The following is a 12,957-nucleotide window of genomic DNA, read 5'->3' as shown; positions in this document are numbered from 1 at the left end:
CCCCTCAGCCTCCTGTTCTCCAGGTTGAACAGCCCCAGATTGTACCTGGTGGGAGCAACGTAACTTATTTTCCTTCTGATTTTGGAAACTTTTTGTCTTTTTGAAGGGAGTTGCTGATTCAAGTATAAGACATGATTATCATGTGTTAATCAACAGAGAGTCTGGTGATGCTACGGGATTATTTTGGTGCTTGTGAAGGAAAAATACTGCTCGACGTTAAGTTTAAGCAGTATTATTCTGAGTTCTCAAAGCTATTTGATGGCTCTACACATAACTATAAAAACTTGGTATTTCCATACTCAGCCTAGATATACAAGTGGATCTCAATTGCTCTTAAATTCACTCTCTTGAAATATTCGCACATAGTGAATAGTATCCATTTAATTCCATGCACAATTGTTACCATGGACAAAACCTGAAACAAATTGAGAAACGTCTGAATGACTATTCAAAACTCTGCTTTCTATTCTTAGAATTAGTGGTCATGGTCTTAAGTCCAATGTAAAATTGGTAGAGGATGGCAATAGAGTTATATACTTTTGGATGCACTTATTTTAATATTAATACTCTAATTCAGGGAATCTTCTTTTGAAATGGTCTTTGAGCTGCACTTTGACTCCCATTGCAAACCACTTAGAGGAACCTAAACCAGGTCCAGGATTGGTTCTGCTGTGCTGATGCTGGGTATATTAATACTAGACCTAGCCTAAAATAATCCTTCTTGAAATAGCTCTACTCTTGATGTCAGGTCCCCAGCACCACTTGTTATACTTGGGGAAAAAAAAAAAAAAGTTTGTATTGCTCAGTATTAATATTCCATGTATTGTGTAGTCTTTAACTTTCAGGTGAGGCTTTAAGGTATATATGTGATCCACAAATCCTCTGGCTTCGCACCCACTAGCAAGACTTTTTCTTCCCTGTGGATGTCGGTACAAAATCCGCGATCAGGAGCAGTTCGTGATCTGGAGAACCTACCGAAAGAGCAGGTTCTTTGAGTATGCTGAAGTACATTACATATCTATATCAATTTATGTTTATTGAATATGATACTTCAAAATATACATGAAATATGGCTGTATTTTTTCTTGGGAGTTTGCTGAATTGAATTTAGAATTTAGACCCGGAGTTAAGAATTGTTTTGAAAGAAATTGAAAGAAATCTTCCTTTAAATTTGATTGAAAAGCGAATCTCCTGATCTGGAGAAAGCAGTCAATATTAACCAATTTAAAATTATCCAGTAATAAAATTCACTATTAACATTAGATGAGACTATAAGGAATTGTAGAATGCCCTGAGAAAAATCTCACATAGGATTATGTGTTGATTTCAAATCAGGAGTGAGTAGTAACAAATAGAATGTGACGTATATTGAAAGACGTAAGTTGAAGTACTAAAGCACCCTGTAGATTTGTTCTGTTAGGTAATAGTTGTTTTTGAGAAACAGAACCAACTAAGTTGTCTCTGTAAAGAGCTCACTAAAATACCGTAGGGAGCTAGAGTGGTTTTTAAGGGGAAAAAAATAGGTTATGCTTAAGGAATAGGCAAGAAGAAATAATAAATGAAAGTGTTTGTCATCTCACTAAGGTTTCCTTCCTCAGATGGAATGGAAAAATTGCAGTGATTCTGTTTGGAAAGGAGATGAATAGTGGAAGTGCAAGAATAACCATGAAGTGGAACAGGTCAGATTGCATATGTGTACCAGTTTTCATCAGAGAATTAAAGAGAAGGGCTGTTGAAATTGATAGGTGGCAGTTTTAAAAATGAGAAAAGGAAATAATAATTTTTGGGACTATCCAGTGTAGCTGTGTATTGCCAGATCTTTTTTCCATCACTGCTATGAAACCACACTCAGACCAGGCATCGCTTTCATTTCTGATGTCTTTCTAGACCTTAATGATCAACATTGTCTAATTCTTGATCTTTTTTCAAATGTCTGTTACTTTTTTTTTTTGTCCTTTTGCTCCGTACTGCTAAAACTTTCATCAGGCTCAGATATACGAGACTTGTCTTTGATTTCAGTGTTTCCTTCCAGCTCTTTGATAACCACTTTACTAACATCTCAGTTTTCTGATGATGATTTTTCCATTGCTGCCCACTTAGAACTTCTATCAGGCATCTTTATGGCTCTTTTCTATTATATCACCTATATATGGTGTTCAAATATGTGAATAAAAGTTCCTCTAAACATGCACAAAAATGTTAACTACAAATTCTTTCTAAAACATCTTTTCCTGAGGTTTATGAAAAAGCTTCACAGCAATTAAGTGACTTGTGTACAAAACAATTGATTATCATGATAAACGGTATTGATTAATTTGCTGCCTTATACTACTCCATCCATTTCTGTTGATCGGTGTGGTCTTGGTTTGTGAAATCTTTAGTGCTGGGAAATGTTTCTGTCCTGATTCTGAATCTTAATTCGTGATTACTGCTGAGGGAGCCTCTCTATAAATGCAACTTAAAAAGTGGGTAAGTCATTTAATAGAGCTTGGAAAAGTGTGTTCTGCTGAGAGATCTCAGCTTTTCTGTAGCAGTATGTAACATTGCTGCCAGCTCAGAGGGCAACGAGTGGATTTCTCAGCTGAGGTTGTTTTGCATCGCTAATTGGGAATTCCCTGTCTTTAACCAATTTACAGTGCTGTTGAAAGTGTAAGGTGGGAAGCCGGGTGGGCTTGAGTCTGATCTGAAGCTGCTTCTGCTTTTAGGGGTGTGAATGCAGAGTTTTGGTGCAAAGAACTTGATAATATTTTCGCCAGGTGTCTTCATTTTGAATTTCATGAAGGGTATGGTAATCTGCAGCCCAAACTGACTGTGGTTCAGCGAACATGTCTGAGGTGATTTTCACAGAATCACAGAGTGGCTGGGATTGGAAGGGACGTCTGGAGATCATCCAGTCCAACCCACCTGCTGAAGCAGGTTCACCAGAGCAGATCACACAGGAATGTGTCCAGGTGGGTTTGAATGTCTCCAGAGAAGGAGACTCCACAACCTCTCTGGGCAGCCTGGTCCAGGGCTCTGGCACCTCAAAGGAAAGAAGTTTGTCCTTGTATTCAGATGGAACCTCCTGTGCTTCAGTCTGTGCCCGTTGCCCCTCATCCTGTTGTTGGGCACCACTGAAAGGAGTCTGGTCCATCCTCTTGAGACATTTATAAACATTGATGAGATCCCCTCTCAGCTTCTCTTCTCCAGGCTGGACAGCCCCAGCTCTATCATTCTCTTCTTATAAGAAAGTTGCTCTAATTTTGGACAACCTTGTTTAAATATCAGTAGCAAACTATGTGCAGCGTCACAGAACATGGTGCAAGCTGCAATATCTGTCAATGGAAGTGGAGTCAGCAGAACAGTCTCGTACATTGAGCTACGTGCTGCTGCTGGGTTTATATCCACTTTAATTCTGCCTGTTAACCTGACTTACCCATAAATGTCATCTCTAAGCCTTCAACAATTAAAAGTAATTTATGGATCACAAGAATGAAACATTAGAGGAAAAATAATGGTGCAAGTCTGGGATAAAGATCAACTTTCGAACTCCCAAATTTGTAGATATTTTATTTCTATCATTAAAAAAATAAATTCGCAAAGAACAGACAGACCACTGAGTCAGTAGATGTAAAACATCTTCGCTTTACATAAATCTATTCCTTTCAGTTGAATATTGTTAACATTTGTGAAGGATTAACCCTAAGGACAGATGGTGAGAAGGTTGCCAAGTGCGAAATCCTAATTTTAAGGGGAATTTTCGTGTTCTGTTCTTTGAAGGGGCATTGACTTCCAAGTCACACCCAGCCCTGAGTCAGGGTGCAACCCGTATGTCTAAGTCTGGGGATCCAATTTGCAGTACGTCGATCGCTCCTGATGATAGGACTAGATGTTCTGTGATCTCATGTGTGGGTTTCAATAACGTGCTTTAGTAAAAAAGAAGACTTGGAGGTATTAAAAGCAGAATGCAGAGGTTTTTGGTGTACGGGTTGTGTTTTTTTTGTTTGGTGGTGGTTGTTTTTATTGTTTTTAATTTTCATCAGTGCTCTGCGGTTGATTTTGAAGTATAATAAAGTAACAAACATTACCCTGAGCATAGTGGCTTTAAATGCTGGGTTAATTTACACTCGGAGCGGAGCTTTCAGTGTCAGGCGATCTTTTTTTTGCCAACATAAGCACTCAGCTGAAACAACAGCTATGACTCAGTTGCCAGCGAACGCTGCTCGAATTGATTTAGTCCCGGTTCAGATTTAGCACATAATCATGTTCAATTTGATCCACTGCGCTGCCTAGAGATAAAAGGGTTGGAAAAAAAGAAAAAAAAACCAACTAGATGTAGCGTGTGTCAGTCTTTGCGGTGATGTCATTGCCAGGAGCGATGGAACAGCAAGCGCCGTGACTCTGCTCAGTGGTGGGTGTGCGGGGACAGACTGGGAGCAACTCCGGGAACTGCAAAGACCTCGTGTCGGAGCCTCGCAGAGATCGAAACAGAATTTTGGACTGTGCAATTGCAACACTGAAGGTTTTGTTTTGTTTGTTTGGGTTTTTTTTCCTTTCCGATCGTTTGTTCTGCCGAGGTTGCCTAACTCTGTGCGCAGAGCGGGGGATGCCAGCCCGGAGCATGGACTGTGATGTCTCCACGCTGGTTGCTTGTGGGGTTGACGTGGAGATTTTTGCCAACCAAGAGGTTAAGGTACGAACCTGCAGTTCTTTTGTTACGGATGCTTCTTAGAAAAGCCTTTGGGGAGCGATAGGCGTTTGTATGTGGCAATTCAGAATAAGGAGGCAGATGAGATTCTGCCGCAGCAGTGAAAGACACGCAGTTAAAAAAAAAAAAAAATCTGTTAATTAGGGGAGAGAAATATGGGAGAGAAACGTGCCTGCTTTGTACTGTGTTTGGATAAGCTGGAAGAATAGGCTGGTGTTTACTCTTTAATGATATAAAAAAATGGGTTATATAACCAACATCTGTGCATATGCACGTTTCATACTCACAACAAATCATTCATTGTTAATTTTGTCAGGATATTTTTAGTCCGGTGTCACTTTTTTAGATCAGCCTTGCTGCAAATGTTATTTATCAATGTTGATAATCTTCAGATATTTTCACTCAGTTGAAGAGCAGCTGTTTCTTTTGTTCAAATCCATATCGTCTGTACAAGTATAAATGTTTTGTGAAGGGTTAAAAGTTTGTAGCAAGTATTTTGGTGCATCTGCAGTGTAACAGAATACAAAAAGTTGTGCATCTTGCATATCAAATGAATCCCTCAAAAATAATACTTTAATCTAAAGCTTGGTATGCTGGGCTCATAGTCTCTTAATTAGACAACTGCTGTAGAAAAATCATGTGTGTAACTGCTTACTGTTGAAAGAAATTATCTTTTTCTTTTATTCTCATATTACTGCAAGAAAATCACTGCAAATTAAGTTTGAAAAAGGAATTTTCAGTATGCTTTTCACAGATTGTCTGAAAGAGCTCATAGGCGTAATACAGTGACATTGAGCAGTTTATTTAAAGGACAAAGATACAGGCAACTTTAGTTTCTAATACCATTGCTCTGTTCTTAGTATTAATAAATTTGGAACAGGGAGAAAGGTTTTACAAACTGGAGGTCAAATTTTGAACTTCTGGAAATAAAACCATTTTCATTTACAAGAGGTTATTAGGATTTTTATTTCCCTGTTAATTAGTTATCAGGTGATATAATGTACAGATGCTTTTGTGTTCCCAGCAAGAGATTCTTCTTAAATTAAGAAGTTTTTTCTTAACAGTTTAATACTGGATTTATAGATTAAATAGGGAATAATTCAGATGAATTGTGCAGGTGAGCAGCCTTGTCTGCACTGACATGTTTCCTGTAGCATTTTGAAGCAGTAAAATAATCGTCTGTTTATTTTTTTTTTCTTTTTTACTTAATGACATGTTTTAAAAAAAAGGTAGGAACTACACCCGCATTGATATGGACTCCTACCTGAAATAACTGTCTTTCAGTGTCTGATCCATGTTCAGCAGAAAACTATGCAAGAAATTAAAGTTTCAGTGATCTTCTTGTATCCTTATTCATATGATGATAGCAATGAAAAAGCAAAATTTTGGCTTCCATGAAATCAGCAGAAAGCTTTACATTGACTTTGGTAAGACTTAGATTAGCCTGATTCAAGCTGCAGCATCTGGAAAGTGTGATAAAAGAGAACAAAAGGGTTACAGAGACGGTACAGGAATTGTAATCCCTTTGATGTTACTTGGACTTTCCGTACTTTGTTTACTTTGGTTAAAAATGCCTTTTTTTTTTTTTTCCTAATGACTGAGTGCAAGGACTTTGGGTGTATTTAAAGTGGAGACTGCACTGCAGACTGCAGTGCAGCTTAGTAAGGCTAAGCCTACTTGGAAGTTTTCTAGCATAGATGCCAGCAGTAGCCTGTCCTCAGTGACCCACAGCTCACTGCAGACTCATTTTCACTTACATGTCAACAAATTCAGTATTTGGGGCCGTGTCCAGCGCTGCCACGGCTGGGCTGAGCCCAGAGCTCAAGCCTAGCTAGTTCTGCGCTCATCCCCAGCCTTTCTCTGCACAGCAGGCGTCCTCTCTGGGAAAGTTTCAGTGCTGCTGATGCTTTAAAGGTGGAGAAACCTACTGCTCTTTGCTCATGCCCAGGACAATTGCAGAAAAAAAAAATAATATATACATACATATATATATATATATATATATATATATTTGGCTGCAAAAGGGGTTTGCTTCAATGTGTTTGTTGTTGTCGTTGACAGTATGGTCGCTGTCAATGTAAAAATATTTATGTTGACTTGAGGATGATGGGAACATCGAGCTTTAAGGTTAAAAGGGAAGGAGGTTGTTTCTAAGAAGAGAGGGGTGTGGAAGTTGAAGGAAAAAAGCAAGCACAGAAATCCTGCCTTCTCCCACCCATCCCGGTTTTCCTGGACCTCTCTGCCCAGCCCTTTTGCAGGTCAACTGGAAGGCACAAGCAGTATTGAGAACCAAAGTCTTGGCTCTTTCAGTTTTCTTCTGCTAGAGAGCTTTTCACGTAGGGAAGAGTTTTTTGCAGGGAATGTTCCTTCGGTGGTACAACAGACGTTGAAGGGGCCGAAGAGGACGGTGGACAGGAGTGGCCCTGTTCGCCAGGCCTGCAGTGAAAGAACTTGGTGTGAGTTTGGGCTGTGGAGCAGGAGACCTTGCAGCAGGTGGCCGTGATGTCTCTGCTTTTCCACCTATGGAAGTGACCTTATTTTGTAAACGTTACGCTCTTAGCATCTGGCAGACAGGCTCGGAAATGCTCTTTTCTTTTCCATTTGGCCTCTGGAACAGGAGAGGGGTTACTTAGTACTGAAAGCAAAGCTTTTTAGTTTCAGCAGTTGGAGTGGCTCATCCTTTCAACAAACAGAAGCTTGTGTGGAAGCCCCGAAACTGGCAGCTGGCCTGACACCGTAGGTTCACAATCCGTGAACCCATCCAACAGGCCTTTCGGTTTCGATAATCCAAAAATTTGGTCAGACTAATCAATATGCTACTAAATGTATAGTAGATGAGGAACTAGTAAAGTTGAGAAGGCAACCATGGGAGTCACAAAGTGCAGTTCTGCTTTGACGTTCACCTGGATAGGTGGCGTGTATTGGTGATGGTTTTAAACCAGAAGAGGGGAGATTCAGGCCAGACATGGAAGAAATTTTTTACAGTGAGGGTGGTGAGACCCTGTCCCAGGTTGGCCAGAGAGGTGGTGGATGCCCCATCCCTGGAGACATCCCAGGCCAGGCTGGATGGGGCTCTGAGCAACCTGATCTGGGTGAAGATGTCCCTGCTCATGGCAGGGGTTGGACTGCATGAGCTTTGAAGGTCCCTTCCAACTCAAACTATTCCATGATTCTATGAATTAAAATTTTGGTGCTTCTGGATGATAATTTTATGTAATGATGTTTGTTACATAAGCAATTAGCTAATGAATATCTTGTTTATTTCTAATAGAGAAATTCCAGACATCACTGAAACAGTGGAAGAGGATTTAAACTCATAGCTCTTACTCTAAGCAAGATATTCTTGTATTATTAATTCCTCATGTTCTCTCTTCAGTTGTGTTCACACGCACCATTCCACTTGGCAACAGGGTATGATTGGGATGACGAGGCATTACTGTAACAGAGAAGAAATACTAATGATCCACACTGACCGAATTTGTGTCTGAAGACAGTAACGTGGATTATCTTAATGCAGGGAAAAAACAATGCGGATATTAACCAGGCAGCAAAGGGAAATGGTAGAAATAGTTTCACCGTTTTGACCGTGTTGCCTTGGGAAATTAATCCCCATTGGAGCAGGATCTCTGTCAATCTGAAAATTCATTATTCAGTTCAAACACTCCAGTGAGCTCACTGCTAGTATTGGTATTTTGGGATGGATGGTTTGGACATCAGTCATTGCCCAGCAGTTGCCTTTGACAGGTTTAGCAGTCTCACATCCTATCTAAACTTCTGAGGTCTAAGGGGCAAAAGCAGACTAGGTTTTTGTGGTTTTTTCCTCTCCGCTTCAGTTCTCCATTTGTAAAAGCAGCTCATTCCCAGAGATGTTGTGAGGTTTAAAGTTTAAGTGCTCTAATATTAGAGTCAAGCGAAGAAAGTTGTAGAAAAAGGGAGGAATGTTGCTGCCCCTCTGGGTACTGCCAGCTGCCCAGTGGCACAAATCATGACTTGTTGGGAGAGTTTCAGGGTTTCTTTTTGAAATTCTTCTCCTTAGCCATGTGAGCTTGATTTGTCATAAGACTCCACACAACAGCACAGCTACCAAAAATACCCTCGTGGCTTGAAAGGACTACTCTGTAACTTCTTTTAGTATTTTACGTACCTGATAGTTCTTTCTATTTGCAAATAACATTGCACCTGTGAAATCTTCAAGAACAATAGTTCTGCTTGAGAAATAGATATACGTGTCTTTTGATTTCTGCTTATTGTCTTCATCTAGAGTAAGTAACAAAAGCGAAGAATGAAAACATGTATTTATTGCTTATTTATCTGACTTAATGCTTTTAAAATAGGACTGTCCGGTTTGGAGAGAAAAGTGCAACCTCTCTACAGTATTCAAAAGGTTGTTACATCAATATAAGTGATGTAAGATAAAGGAGTTAGATACAAGATGTCACCTTTGTTTTAAGATATTTGTAATCTATTTTTTTATATAAAGCACTAGTTGCTGTGTTGTAAATATGGAAAAATTTCAAAAGCAACAGAAATATTTCCTACCTAAATAAGCAGGTACATGTCCAGAGAGATACTTTCCACTTTTGATTTACTGGTAGCGCTGTTCTCTGTTCTTCAGAAGGTCCCAGGAGCTGTCGTGCTGTTTCCAGCACGTTGACATTGCTGTGTGGCTTCAATGCTGGCGCTGGGAGACTCTGAGCCAGCAAACCTGGGGCTCCTGCAGATGGAGGTTCTGCCGGTAACCTGTGATATAAAAATAGTTTACACTTTGTCCTTCTAACAGCCTCCGTGTGAAGGCAGTTGAGTTTTTGTATTCTTTTTGATCCCTGTTTCTGTTGGGATTTTCATGGGTATTTTCATGAGGACAGTTAGCCAATGAGCAAGTTGTGGTCAAAAGAAAATAAATAACAGCTAAAGATCGTTGCTAAAAGATGCAGCATTAATCTAAGGCAGGTTAATGAGGTAAGATGGACCTTGCAATTATACCGGTCAATGGCCCGGCCTATGTGAGGAGCAATGAAGAGATGGTGATTTTCTTTAGCAGGTTTGAAGAATTAACAGTACAACTGTAGATCGAGATCCTTCTAATACAGATGCAAGTGCAATACTGATTATTCATTAAATAACTACTTTGCCCAGAATTCCCACAAGAACCCAGAGAGGTGAAATACTAAGATTCTTTATTTTTTTCTCAAATAATTTTTTCAAGGGCACGTTGTTTTCAGGCCTGTAGTGATCTAGTCTCATTCTCCTCTGAAGGTACTGAATATGGGTACTGTTTTGTCTCAAGCTTTACTGATACCATTTGCTGCTTCTTAGCATGATCTAAGCTTTGATATGGAGAGAAGTTGCAGGTTTTGGGCAGAGCTCTGCACCAACCTTCTTGTGTGTATCTCTTTAATAATTTTTTTTTTCCACATCGATTAATGGATATGCTTTATGGTTGTACAGTTCTTCCTTTAATATATTCTAGGGGTGATTCTACCAAAGGCATTAAATAAACTACTTAGTTTTGATCATTCATGTGTTGAACCATATATTTGCTTTGGAAGATATTATCTAATCGTATGCTAGAATGCAAACAACCATGACAGTCTGGTCTTGAGCAGTGAATTCTTCCTTGGCAAACAGAGGCTGAACAAGAAGAGAACCACAGTTTAGCAAACACTTGGCTAATGCACAAGCTGCCCAAGTCCAGAAACTGGCCAAGCTGAGCCTCTAGTCAGAGCTTAGTTGCTGCAGGATTTTGTGTTTTCCATCCACTTATCTATGGCGGTGCCAGGACTGTGTGCATGGGCCTTGCCTGGAAATTTCCCCTGTTCACATGGCTAAGTGTCAATAAGCACCTTCTCCTTCTAAATGCCAACAGAATCAAAATTTTCCCCATGGGAGACTTCTGAGACTGTACTAACACCCCTTGAAGCAGCTGTATTTATTGACTTCCTAGTCTTGACTCTTTTTTTTTTTTTTTTTTTTTTGGTGTAGATCATATAGGATATTATACATTTAATTTTTTTCTGGCCAAATAGTTTCTGTTAGGAAAAACTTTACCAAGTGCACTTGGTAGTGTTCATATCTCATCTCTCCCAGGCACTTCAGGATGCGTGTAATCCGCAAATTGTTGTGGCTAAACCGGTTCAGGTTTTGAAATCGTTCAGCCCAATTCTCTGCTCTCTTCAGCCCTCCAGTTTCCTCGTTGATCAGATTGATCCTGTAAAATCTCAGCATGAGCTGATAAGCACATATAAACCTTTGTCTTTCTCATTGACAATGCTTATAAAATGCACATGCAGCCATCAAGTTTGGCTCCAGCCTATGTTTCCATCTAGAGTTCAGGTTGATTTCTGCTTTGCTCATGTTAATTCCTGAAAGTGCTTTCTCACAACATCAGTGTTCTTGTGATGCATTTAACTGCCCTTATTTGGAGTCACTGAGGCAAGGAGAAGCCTTTGGTCGCAGCAGCTCTGATAGAATAAGCAGCCCCACTGTCCATGTGGGGTGTCCCCACAGCAAACTGGCCGATTCACGAATAAAAAGCTCCAAGTATTTTCATTTGCAGATGGAGAACTAAGGAACCAGGAAATAAGTTTTCTGATTAGGAAGCAGGCTTGGGATGTATTGGGTCTGGTGTAATTAATAATCCTTGGTTTTAATTATTGGGTTCCGTAGATGTTCAGTCTCAAATGCTGTTTGAGCTCTAGATGCTTTCCAGAGAGCAAGGAGCTTTGCTTAGTTGATAGCTGGATTTTGGGTTGCTTTTTTTTTTTTGGAATTAGCCCAAACTTGCTGCCTTTCAGAATCTGACTGAGATTCTGGCAGCATCTGGAAAGAGAGATGGATTTTTATCTTGCAGCATGGCTTCGTATTTAGCACAAGAAATGTTCTGCAGCATGGAAGAGCCTCCGGTTTTGCAACACTGGATCATCCTTTCTGTTGAAATAATAGTCACCGAACTGAGAAACAGAATGACCCTGTTGTGCTGGGTGTCAGCAGACAGCCGTGCGCCGTAAATCCTTCAGCTCAATTTGTCACTTGGGGGGAAGTATTATATCATTATATCTGGCTGCTTCATATAGCACAGTGAGTAAATTCCGTACGTTGGCCGTGAAAGGTGGCGGCGTATCAGGCAGCTGAACCGTCCAACGAGTTCTGCTGGGTTGTACCCATGTTGCGGCCACAGAAGTGGTGACCTTGCAGAAATTTCCTTCGTCCTTTTATTCGTGTAGGTAAGATGTGCTGGTGTGCAGGGGCATGGACAAATTACAGTAAAAGAACTGCTAAGCCTCTCAAGAAATAAAATTCTGTTTATGGAGGAGATAAGATTATTGCATTTGCAGTATGAGCCTTACTCCAAGTTTACCAACCTCAAGTTTCATCCCGTGCTGTGTTTCATCTTTTACCAGTGACAGAACCCAAGGGAACGGCAGGAAGATGTGCCAGGGGGGGTTCAGGTTGGACATGAGGAAAAGGTTCTTCACCCAGAGTGCTGGACACTGGAACAGGCTCCCCAGGGAGGTGTCCCGGCCCCAACCTGACAGTGTTCAAGAAGAGACTGGACAACGTCCTCAGACACACGGTGTGAACTGTGGGGTTGTCCTGTGCAGGGACAGGAGCTGGACTCGATGATCCTTGTGGGTCCTTCCAACTCAGGACATTCCATGATTGTATGATTCTCTTGCCTGATGACAAGGTTCATTCAGTTTTAGTTACTTTTCCATGTTTATCAAAGAAAACCAATAACTAAACCAATAAGAATACAAACTTTTCCATTGTCTAAATAAGTAGAACTATACTGGGAAATTTATTTTAACCACCACTTCTCTGTAGCTGGTGGTTTGGTGGAGTGCTTTTTAGTTTTTTGTTCATTTGTTGTTGGCTTTTTTTTGGGGGGAGGGTGTTTTGTTTAGGAGATTATTATTTTATTTGCTACTGCTGATTAAAAACAAAACAAAAAACCCCAAATAAACAAATAAAAAAATCACCACCATCAGTAATGCCCTTTCTCCCTCAGAAAAGAACATTTAAGAGAAGCAAGTTTCTTTAAGGAACAGGTCACCGGTGGGAGTCCTCTGAGCTGTGGATTTAAGATGAGGGAGGAGGAAAACAGTCGGTTGTTCCAAAAGGTGGCTGAAATGAGGAAGGGGAGCATGAGGTTTCAGAGGAGGGAAGTCAGTACAATGACAGGGCTTTATTTTATTTGGTTTTATTTTCCTGTCAGAAGTGCCTCTGTGGTGCAAGACCAAGAACAGAGAAAACTCTGGAGGAGGCTGGGG

General features: G+C 40.3%; 1 protein-coding gene across 4 annotated transcripts in view; it reads left to right on the top strand.

Annotated features, from left to right (window-relative positions):
• The window catches only part of RCAN2 (regulator of calcineurin 2), a 94,908-nt gene that overhangs the window by 42,873 nt on the left and 39,078 nt on the right, over nt 1-12,957 (top strand). The window contains exon 1 of one of the 4 annotated variants that reach the window (XM_065630775.1): nt 4,586-4,672. The exons of the other annotated variants lie outside the window; for them this stretch is intronic. Within the exon in view, the coding sequence (XP_065486847.1) occupies nt 4,586-4,672 (87 nt within the window). Of the gene's footprint in view, nt 1-4,585; nt 4,673-12,957 lie in introns of those variants that run through there. 4 annotated transcript variants of the gene reach the window in all.

Source organism: Caloenas nicobarica, chromosome 3 (genome assembly GCF_036013445.1).
Source record: "Caloenas nicobarica isolate bCalNic1 chromosome 3, bCalNic1.hap1, whole genome shotgun sequence".
Classification (NCBI taxonomy): Eukaryota; Metazoa; Chordata; class Aves; order Columbiformes; family Columbidae; genus Caloenas; species Caloenas nicobarica.
The sequence above is the reverse complement of the archived record's forward strand: the minus strand, read 5'-3'. Positions and strand labels throughout refer to the sequence as shown.